Source organism: Hibiscus syriacus, unplaced genomic scaffold, assembly GCF_006381635.1.
Source record: "Hibiscus syriacus cultivar Baekdansim isolate YM2019G1 unplaced genomic scaffold, ASM638163v2 tig00007895_pilon, whole genome shotgun sequence".
Taxonomy (NCBI): Eukaryota; Viridiplantae; Streptophyta; class Magnoliopsida; order Malvales; family Malvaceae; genus Hibiscus; species Hibiscus syriacus.
Window position 1 is genome coordinate 551,259 of NW_024062147.1, and position 10,609 is coordinate 561,867.

At 35.7% G+C, this 10,609-nt stretch overlaps 2 protein-coding genes across 2 annotated transcripts; one reads left to right on the top strand and one right to left on the bottom strand.

Annotated features, from left to right (window-relative positions):
* The first annotated feature begins 5,594 nt into the window (after nucleotides 1–5,594).
* Nucleotides 5,595–5,984, top strand: LOC120201616 (auxin-responsive protein SAUR61-like). The gene has a single exon (XM_039202194.1). The coding sequence runs from the start codon at nucleotides 5,595–5,597 to the stop codon at nucleotides 5,982–5,984; it is 390 nt and encodes a 129-aa protein (XP_039058125.1).
* Nucleotides 5,985–7,285: 1,301 nt separating this feature from the next.
* On the bottom strand, nucleotides 7,286–9,257 carry LOC120201617. The gene is made up of 6 exons (XM_039202195.1): nucleotides 8,864–9,257; nucleotides 7,907–8,745; nucleotides 7,792–7,806; nucleotides 7,602–7,676; nucleotides 7,428–7,560; nucleotides 7,286–7,380 (listed from the first exon to the last, which is right to left on the bottom strand). Exons 1-6 carry the CDS (start codon nucleotides 9,255–9,257, stop codon nucleotides 7,286–7,288), a joined length of 1,551 nt encoding a protein of 516 aa, XP_039058126.1.
* Nucleotides 9,258–10,609: the final 1,352 nt, after the last annotated feature.

The window sequence follows — 10,609 nt, forward strand, 5'->3', positions numbered from 1 at the left end:
GTTGCCCTAGACTCATGATATGCAGAGCCTTTTTACGTGGAATATACATATATAAATCAGAACCATGTGCATCCAATTAACCCAAGAAATATAATGATAGGTTTCACAATCTTTGTCAGCTTTTGAAGCTAAAATTGGTTCTTTTTTCCCATCTTTTTTTAGAATGCCTAATTTTATAAGATATAAGTGAAGTTTGGTAGTATAGATCAGTATGACTGAATACTCCGATCGAATGAAGGCATGTTGGTTGCATGTGAGGGAAGGGCATGTAGGCATCCTTTTCTTGAACAAAACAATTCAGTAGGATGACCTACTCACTACTCATTCATTTATTCAAATCACTAAATAAAATTTAATTACTTATGTAGATAGCATGCTTTGACTCAAAGGGACCCACATATATAAATAATTTTTAATATAATGTTTTAAATAATTCAGACTCTAATTCATCCACGAATCAAAATACAATATGTGTATATATGAGCTCAAATTCAGATAATGTTTACGTTTTGTTTAAAATATATAGATTTTGTCACTAACAATATGAGTTAATATACTATTTTATGTTAAAAATATTTGTTTAACAAAGATAAAGATTAATGATAAGAGATTTGTATATGGATCCATGATTCTCAATGTTTGAATCTTACGTGATGATTTTAATTGTTTTATTTAAATATTTTTAAAAGTATTAAAAAAATAAAATACTCTTTGAAAAGACGAAATAAAACACTTAATTGAAAAGCCAAAAAAATATATATAACGGTTGGGACTGAAGTAAAAGGTGTCAAAGCTAAAAATATTAAATTAAATTAACAATTTTCAAGAGGGGTTTAAAGACAAAACTGTCACTTCATCCAAGTGGAGGCTAAATGTTTTTTATTATTTTAATTAAATTAATATTTAGTTAATTCCATCAATATTTTTTGAATAGGATATATGGTTAATTCTTTATCTTTTTCTTTTTGAAAAATAATGAACCTTAAATCGAGAAATTTAGGTGTATTATCTCTGCTTACGTAACCCTGTGAGTAGTATTTTTATATTACGAAAAGGAAATATAAAGTAATATGTATTAAAAATAAAATAGGAAAAATGATCTAGGTAGCATTAGGTTTTTAAGGACAACAATGGCGTTATTTTATTGAAAGATCATGATATTAAGAGGGTTTTAGGTTGTTACTTCTTTGACTTATTTAATGACGGTGTCTATCCCTGTAGAGATAGTACCGTCAATAGGTCAGTCGACCATCATTCAACGGCCAATGACTGCCCTACAGTAGGATTGGGTTTGAGGAAGTCAAAATGGCTCTTAAAAGATGGGGAGGGACAAAGCTATAGGCCAGATCAAATTCCTATCATTGTGTGGTTAGCCCTAGGAGAAGAGGGAGTTAATTGGTAAACCAACATCTTTATATTTATTTTAAAGACTGCCAAGATGCCAGAGGAGTGGAGAGAGTATACGGTGATACCAATCTATAAGAATAAAGGAGATCCCCAACGTTGTGGCAACTACAAAGGTATTAAACTACTCAGCCATACCATGAAACTATGGGAAAGGGTGATAGAGCTAGGTTGAGACAGGTTACTAGGGTTTTTAGAAAACCAATTTAGCTTTATGCCAGGCATGTCTACTATGGAGGCAATTTATACTTCGACGGCTTATGGGAAATATAGGGAAAGAATAGAGATCTCCACATGGCGTTCATTGACCTTGAGAAGCGTATGATAGCGTTCCCCGCGATACGATCTGGAAGACCTTGGAAACGAGACGGATCCCAACTGCTTATATCCGGCGATTCGTGATATGTACTGTAGATCTACTACTTATATCAGGACTAGTTGGCGACACCGAGGCATTCCCGGTGGAAATCGGACTCCACCAGGGGTCGGTTCTTAACCCTTACATCTTCGCCTTGATTATGGATGACATCTATTGTGCGACCCAGACTGTATTCCATGGTGTATGCTTTTCGCTGACGACATTGTCCTAGTTGTCGAAACAAAAACTGAGCTGAATAGAAGACTGGCTTCCTGGAAGACTACTTTGGAAGCAAAGGTCTACGAATCAATATTGAAAGACAGAATATTTATGTTCAAACTTCAATGGGAACCAAACGATGAAGATGTAGAAGTCTGCATAGAGGGACACGTTATCCCCTCAAAGAAATGTTTCAAGTACCTAGGGTTATGATACATAAAGATAGGGGTGTAAATGATGACGTTACACATCGTATAAAGGCGGGATGGATAAAGTGGAGGGCTGCAACTGGAGTTTTGTGTGACAAGAGGGTGCCTCTAAAACTTAAGAGAAAATTTTATAGAATGCAATAAGACCAGCGCTGCTGTATGGATCAGAATGTTGGGCAATCAAGAAGGATCACGTAAGGAGGATGGAGGCCGCAGAAATGAGAATGCTTCGATGGGCATGTGGTAGAACTATGTGGGACATGACACCAAACTATGCTATTAGGATGACCTTGGGGGTGGTGCCTGTATCTGAAAAATTGAGGGAGGGAAGACTACGGTGGTTTGGGCATGTCCAAAGGCGACAACCGTCGGATGCGTCAGGATAGTAAGTTGATTACAGTCGACGGTGCCAGAAGGAGAGGAAGACCAAGGCAGAAGTGGGAAGACTGCTTGAGATCTGATGAAGGATTTAGCCATTATCGAGGACATGACATCTGATAGGAAAGTATGGGAGACTTAAGACCAGGGTAGCCGAGTAGTGCGGTCACAGACATATGTATAACATCTCTGTCTTCTTTTTAACGCCTTTGTAATAAGTTCCATGACTTCTACTTTATATACGTTTCTGTCATTAGATTTTATGAAGGCCTAGAACTAGGGTAGCGGAGTAGTGTTGCCTTAGTTTAGGTAACCCATTTGACTTTATTCCTTCTCGTAGTTTGCTATCGTTAACTATTGTGTATCATTCTCTTCTAGTTTTCTTTTTTAAATTTAGTCGAGTCTTACGTTTTCTGTCTATATGCAGAGATTTTTACTCATGAATTTAATTACAGGGATTACTTCCCATTACAGACGCGCATATGAAGCCTGCATATGAAGACTGTTTAACTATGTATTTATTTATTTACTTATACATGCATTACATTTAATCTTTATCTTTGATTTTCTGACTGTCAGAAGTCTTCCACGGAAGCTGCCCTCAATCCCCCTTACCCCATTGCAAATGGGAATATGGTTTTGTTGTTGTTGTTGTATTAAAAAATAAAATGTATTTTTTTTATAATTATAGAGTGAATATGCAATAGTATATTATCAGATCCTTTGACAGTAAACGTTCATATCCTTATATATAAAATATTCGAATTCAAAATCTCTCGTAATAACGACAAATCTTTTATCCATCAAATTTTTTTTTTTTAGGAATTAAAAACTTTTATTAGATGTGACGGTTTATTCTTAATGTTATTGAACATTATAATAAATATGGGTCAACTACACTTGTGGTCAATGAAGTTTGGAAATATTTTATTTTATTATTGAATTTTCAAAATTTATATTTAATCACTAAAATTATCGATAATGACAAAATGGGACGTTAATTCCCATAAGAGTAATGATATGGGACGTTAATAACATCGATTAATATCTAATTTGACTTCTAAACTTAGTTGAAACACCAATTTCATCTCTACAATCTTTTTAACTCTATAAGCTTCTTCACTAACCATCATACACGTCCCTAGCCCTCACCACTCAACCACCGTACCACTATCGTCAGTTCTTCTGATTGTTTAGACTTGCCTTCTTTGCTAGCCCTTTGAAATTGCATCTGAAGATTAAGATAAAGGTTCTTGGCCTGTAAAATTAGTAACATATTCATAAATATTGAGATACAAGAACGAACAAAGATTTTATATTAAAAAATAAATTTATAATATTTTAATGATAAAAACATATTATCGATAAAGAATATAAAGAAAAAATATTTAAATTAAATTTTCAATGAGACAATTCCAATGATCTTCTCAAACTATCATGTTAGCTTATTAAATTGCATATTCAAATCGGGAAAAACTGTGTATCCCAAGTTATAGATACGACTTTTAGACCCTTTTTATCCGTAAAGTGTGTGTGCATTATCAATATTAAAAAAAATTATGAACAAATACTATCTTATAATCACTCCAAATCATTTAAAGAATTGGTATTCGAATAAAATATTAAAGAAAATCTCATTCAATCATAATTTGGCGAAGTTGCCATTTTGTTCAAGTCAGTTTAGGATAGACTATAATTAGTCACCCAACTATTCTTGTAATTATATTTTAATCACTCAACTATTTTTTTTAAAATCATACCTAAAAATATGTTTCCGTTTCGTTTTAATCACAGTAGTAAAAAATTAACGATGACGTTAACATGCCACCATAAAATATAGTCACGTCGTCATTTAAAATAAATAAATTATCACATCGATAGTTCTACTTATTTTCAATGAAAGGTGACTAAAACATAATAAAAACATAACTTTAAGTATGATTTAGGAAATAATAATTGAGTGACCAAAATAGAAACACAAAAATAATTGGGTGACTAAATGTGTATTTTACCCTTTTTACTATTATTTATTTATGAGAATTAAATTTTAAGGGTAAACTACACAAATGACCACTTAACTATGGTGTTGGTATCGATATGACCACCATATTTTCAGTTTTGTTAATATCACCACATAATTATTTAATTGGTTTCAATCAAGCCACCTGCCATTAACCTTTAACGAAAGTGTTGATGACAGTTAACAAAGTAATATAATTACATTTGATTCTTAATACTTGTACATTCAACTAATTTGATCGTAAATTTAATTTAATAAATTAACCTTTCAATCAAGATGTAACAACTGATTGAATGTACAAGTATTAAGGATCAAATATGTAATTATGCCAACCTTGTTAACTGCCACGTTAGCACTTCCATTAATGTCAACGGCAGGTGACGTAAATAGCTATGTGATCATATTGACAAACTTGAAATATGATGGGCATATCTACACTGATCCTACAAAACTGGTCATTGGAGTAGTTTATCCAAATTTTAAATGTATAGACTAACATCTACCCAAAAATCTTTAATAAAAGAAGAGGCTATGGTCCAAAGTGGTGATCGGATTAGCCAACCGTTACTCATACACCTCACACAATTATCAGCTCCGCAAGAAGCAAGCTGGAGGCTTGTACAATTTTCATTATTCTCACGATTCTTCCACGCCAAACGGTTGACTGCAGAAACATGGCACATGAAAGGATCGAGCTGGATGATCGGAGTAGAGGTCACCTGGTGTCGGAACGCTGTCATCGCCTCTTTCAACTTGAAGGCTCCAGACCTGGAGGAGTCCAGTTTCCATTCCGACTGCAAGAAGCCCACAATTTCTTTGTGGCTCGATTCCAACCCAAGAGATGGCATTGACACTGCTGCTGAACGGTTGTATTGCCTCACGTCAAGCACAACAACTGCATAGCAATCAGAGTTCTAAGACCTAAAGATTTCTTTTCTTTTCTTCCTTTTATCTCAGAGTCCTAACTCCTACCTACTAAGCAAAGCAAAGCAAAAAGATAGCAAAAATGGCTTCTATTAGGAGAAAAAGAATCATATTACACAGAACCCCAAGGGATTATGAAACAAACAATTGCAGCACATCATCAGTGGTCGACAAGGGTCACGTTCTATACAGTGTGGATCGGGAACCCTTTGTGCTTCCTTTGGAATATCTAAATAACAACGTTGTGATGGAGCTATTCAACTTGATAGAAGAAGAGTTTGGACTACCAGGCAACAGGATTGTCCTCATGCCTTGTGATGCGAACTTTATGGAATATGTAATTGCTTTGATAAAAATGAAACCAAATAAAGAAGTTGAGACAGCATTTATCATGTCAGTAAGCAGCGGTCGTTGCTCATCGCCGTACCTTTACCAGCAAGAAATGATCCAACAATTTCCAATATACTTCTGAAGCAATTTTTTTCCTTATCTTGAGATTGATCCACACCTATGTAGCTTAAAGTATATAATGCAAAACATCAAAAAAAGATGGTTCTCATGCATAGTCTTCTTGAACCTTGGCAGTACTAAGAAGCTTATCGAATTCTGATTGACTAGCTTAAACATTCATATCATCATAAATTAGTTCAAATAGTTTCAGTTAAATAACCAGAACCCAATCAATTTATATTCAGTAATTCAGAGCCAAAAAAAAGAAGAAACCGAACTTTTAAAAACAAGTCCTTTGCAGCGACACTTGGTCTGCTCGGAACATCATTCACATCTGTTCAATGTTATATGTTGTTCAAAATCGACAATATGAAAAGCTTACATACGCCACAAGCAGGGTAAAAGGAAATTTAGTTGTGGCTTTTACAAGACATCGCCAAGATGTACACATGAAAGTCGAAGTTGATCTATCAAAACATTTGAAACCTGTAAATTGAAGACTTTCTTTGATTTCTTCATTTTCTGCTATATGGTAAGCATTATTCACGTGTAATCTTAAAGCAGCAACAAGCTGAAAATCAGTTTGTGATTGGTTTCCATTCGGTTATGTTTGTTTCATGACTAGATATGTCAATGCCTGTACACTTTGATCTTTTCTTGGATGATCTGCAAACCTTAACCGTGCAAGAAAGAACCAGGGGACAAATGGAACAGTGTAATGCCAGAAGCAATCGAATGCGACGGAAGAAAAAGCCTTGTACATACCACGTAAGAAAATGGAATGCTTTTTTACCTCCAATCCGAACCCAAAGACGATTCTAACTCGAGACAACCCATTAGTACCTTTGTTTTGGCAACCTAGCCTTCCTCCACTACCCGTTCCCTTGTGCAGAAAACAAGTGTTTCTAGCCTTTTGAGGTTTCAATCCACGTGAGAGAAGACAAATGAGAGGCACAATATTTAGAGAAAACATAACCTACTAGCACAGATTGCAGTTTAACCACAATGACAACTTCCTTAAGGTTTCCATTGTCATCTAAGTGAATCACCATTAGAGGTCAACCATATAAACAGCTTCAGTTTATGATAATCAAGCTCGATGTAAACGAATAAAGTGAAGGGGATTGTTATTTAAGATTTTCAGCAGTCCAAGTACACAGGTATACCATCAAAGTTTGTTCATGTAAAATCGAGAACGAACCATATCTTGTTCATCACACATTTTTGGTATAATTATTCTCAATACATATCAGAAACCATTAAATGTGTTTTCATTTAGCAGCGAGCAATATCTGCGCCCAAGCATAGCGTCCTAATTCACTTTCAGGAGTCATTTTCAGCAGTTTCCCTTCTTAGTGCCTGAAGCCTTTCTTTCAGTTTCTTACTCTCTTCAAAATTGACCTTCCTCTTCAAGCTTTCTGCCCAACAGAAAAACATAAGTATGCCAGAGTGACGACAATGATACTATTTCCCCAGAGCTGAGAATAACTCACTTCTTGTCGGAAACAGCGATCAAGCTTTATCTTTAATTCTGTACATTCATCGAAGAATTTGGCTATGGGATGCTCCAAATGACACTTTTGGAACTCTTCGATAATCTGTCAAAACATAAACTCAAGATTATTTAACAAGAACAAACCTTTCCTTCCAATCCAACAACTAAAAACTTTAGATTCAACACCAAGATTGTACTTACTTCAACACACATGGATGCCTATGCAATGTCAAAGGAGGGTGCATTTTTCCAGCAGAAAATATGTTAACGATCTGTATTATGAAATATAGACCAACAACATATTTTTTTTTTTGGATAATTTGATTTTTATTACCCAAATAGTAAAAACCTGCTACAAAAATCAGTGTTCAGAATACAGGGATTGCCCTACATACAAAAATAAACAGCAATCAACCAATACCCCAATTTCTACATAAAGTAATATTTACACTATCAAATCTATTAAGGTTTCTACCCCTTAGTTGCAAACCAACTGTTTCCTTAATAGCTTGTAGCAGTTCTTCAAAAGTCCTAGATTTATCTTTGAAGATCCTTTTGTTTCTTTCCTCCCATAGGATGTAGATTAGAGCGGTGGAAGCAATCTTCAAGATATAAGTGATCAACGATTTACCTTTCCAAAACATAGAGGCCCAAGCTAAGAAATCATTCCATGACAAGAGGTGATTATGTAAACCATTCAGACCAGTAAGGGAGAAGACTGCTGCCCATAGAGAAGCAGCAGTTGGGCAATCAAAGAACAAATGGTTTCGGTTTTCCATAACATCACCACAGAAATTACACGTGCAGTCATTGATAAGTCTCATTTGATGCAATCTTTCCTTTGTAGGCAGCTTATCAAGGAAGGCCATCCAAGCAATTAAAATGTGCTTTGGGATGTGGAGAGGGAACCATAAGAGCTTTTGCCATGGAACTTTGGTATTCTTCACTCTAAGCTCATTCCAAATGTCACTAGTTTTCTTCGTTCCAGAGAGCAAAATAGGGAAGGCTTCGGTTCTCATTTTTAAAAGTTGCCTTAAACTCCAGCTCATGGATGGCTTGATTTCAGCAGTCCAAAAATCAGTAGCATTGAAAACATAGCTTCGAAGCCATGCCACCCACAAAGATCCATCGCCTGCCAGAATGCTTTTAATGAGCAACATCATGTTTGCTTTATTCCAGGTCTTTAAGTCTTTAAGACCGATACCACCTTCAGACTTAGATAAACATATTTTTTGCCAACTCACTCTTGCTCCAACTGCTGATTTGTCAGCCCATAATCTTGAACAAGCTGTTCAATCTTTTTAATGACCGAGGATGGAATGAGCAAACTGCCTGCACCAGTAGTTTGCAATGCTAAAAACCCTCTCGAACTAATTCCAATATGCCTACATAACTTAGCATTCTACCAGACCAGAAATGGAGCCTAGCCTTGATATTATCAATGAGGGAAGTGCAATCCTTTTCAGAAATCTTTCTAGTGACCAAGGGAATACCAAGGTATCGAACAGGGAGGCTACTAAGATTAAAACCAGTAAGCAACTTAATTTCCTCAAGATCAGCAATGGGAACACCAGCAACAAACAGTTCACATTTAGAAGCATTTAATCTCAGGCTAGACATTTCATAAAATAAGTCCAAGACAGAAGTAACACCAATAATAGAATTCACAAAGCCTTTGCAGAAAATTAAAAGGTCATCAGCAAAAGAGAGGTGAGTAAGCCCAATTCTTTTGCATTTAGGATGGTAACCAAAAGTACCTTTTGCAGCAACCAAGTTAAGGAGTCTTGAGAGAACATTCATTGAAAGGATAAAAAGGAAAGGGGATAGAGGGTTTCCTTGCCTAACACCTCTTGCACCTTTGAAGTAGCCAATCAAGCTCCCGTTGAAGGAAATAGAGAATTTGACAGTGGAAAAATAGATTTTAATCCAAGTAATGAAAGCATTGGGAAGACCTAGTGCCTTTAAAACAACAATGATAAAGTCCCAATTTAAGGAGTCAAAGGCTTTGTGAAGATCAATTTTCAAAGAACATCTAGGGAGATAGATTTTTACTGTAACCTCTAACTAATTCCTGATCCAAAAGAGTATTATCAACAATATTTTGCGCTTAACAAAAGTAGTTTGGTTAAGAGTGATAAGGTCAGGAATTAGTCTGGTAAGTCTGCTGACCAGAATTTTTGATATCGCCTTGTAAACCACCGAACAACGGGAAATAGGTCTGAAGTCTTTGACCTTACTTGGATTCGAAATTTTGGGAACCAATGTGATGGCAGTGGCGTTAAAGGCAGGGTGTAAAAAAGATTCATGGAAGAATTGTTTAATGGCAGCATTAATATCTTCAGCAATAATAGGCCAGAACTTTTAGAAGAAAAGGGGAGTGAACCCATCCGGTCCAGGTGCTTTATCATTCCCTTGACTGAAGAATGCTTCTTTAATTTCTTCACAAGAGACATCCTTAATAAGATCAACAGAGAAATTAGAGGGCAAGGAATAATGGAGTAGGTCTTGAAGAAGAAGAGGATCAGGAGCCTTTACACAAGGATCAGAGGTGCCAATCAGGTTAGAGAAGAATTTAATCACCTCAGAGGACATTTCATCAAAGGTCTCTAATCTGTTCTCTTGGTCATCCACTAGAACTCTAATGGTGTCTCTTTTCTTCTTAAAAGCGACAGTAAAGTGAAAAATCTTAGTGCACTTATCACCATCTTTAAGCCATTGCATTTTGGCTTTTTGTTTTAAAAACATAACTTCAGCATCTTCCATTATCTTTAATTCAGTTTGCAAAAGAAGCTCTTCCTAAATAACAGCCTCACCTCTAAGCGTCTTTAGTTGTTGATGCTCTAATTCAGTTCTCTTTTGTTTTACCCGATCAGAAAGATTACTATAACAGGTAAGGTTCAGATCCTTAAGGTGAACTTTCAGTCGTTTCAGTTTGGTAAAAAGGATTTGCATAGGATTACCAGCAACAGGCCATTTCCAGGATTAAGAGACAACATGTAAGAAGTTCGGGTGTTGGGTCCAAAAATTAAAAAATTTAAAGGGCTTTGGACGATTAGCATGTACCTCTTGTGAAGCCACAAATAGCAAGACAGTGATCAGAAGTGCAGGGAGCCAGGAACTCTACATCTGAAGAAGAAAAGGAATTCACCCAA

Coding starts and splice junctions, on each gene's coding strand:
- LOC120201616 (XM_039202194.1), top strand. CDS start 5,595: ATGGCTTCTATTAGGAGAAAAAGAATCATATTACACAGAACCCCAAGG.
- LOC120201617 (XM_039202195.1), bottom strand. CDS start 9,257: ATGAATGTTCTCTCAAGACTCCTTAACTTGGTTGCTGCAAAAGGTACT. Junction 8,746..8,863: donor TAGGCTCCATTTCTGGTCTG/GTAGAATGCTAA, acceptor AAGATTGAACAG/CTTGTTCAAGATTATGGGCT. Junction 7,381..7,427: donor TTCTCAGCTCTGGGGAAATA/GTATCATTGTCG, acceptor TCTGTTGGGCAG/AAAGCTTGAAGAGGAAGGTC.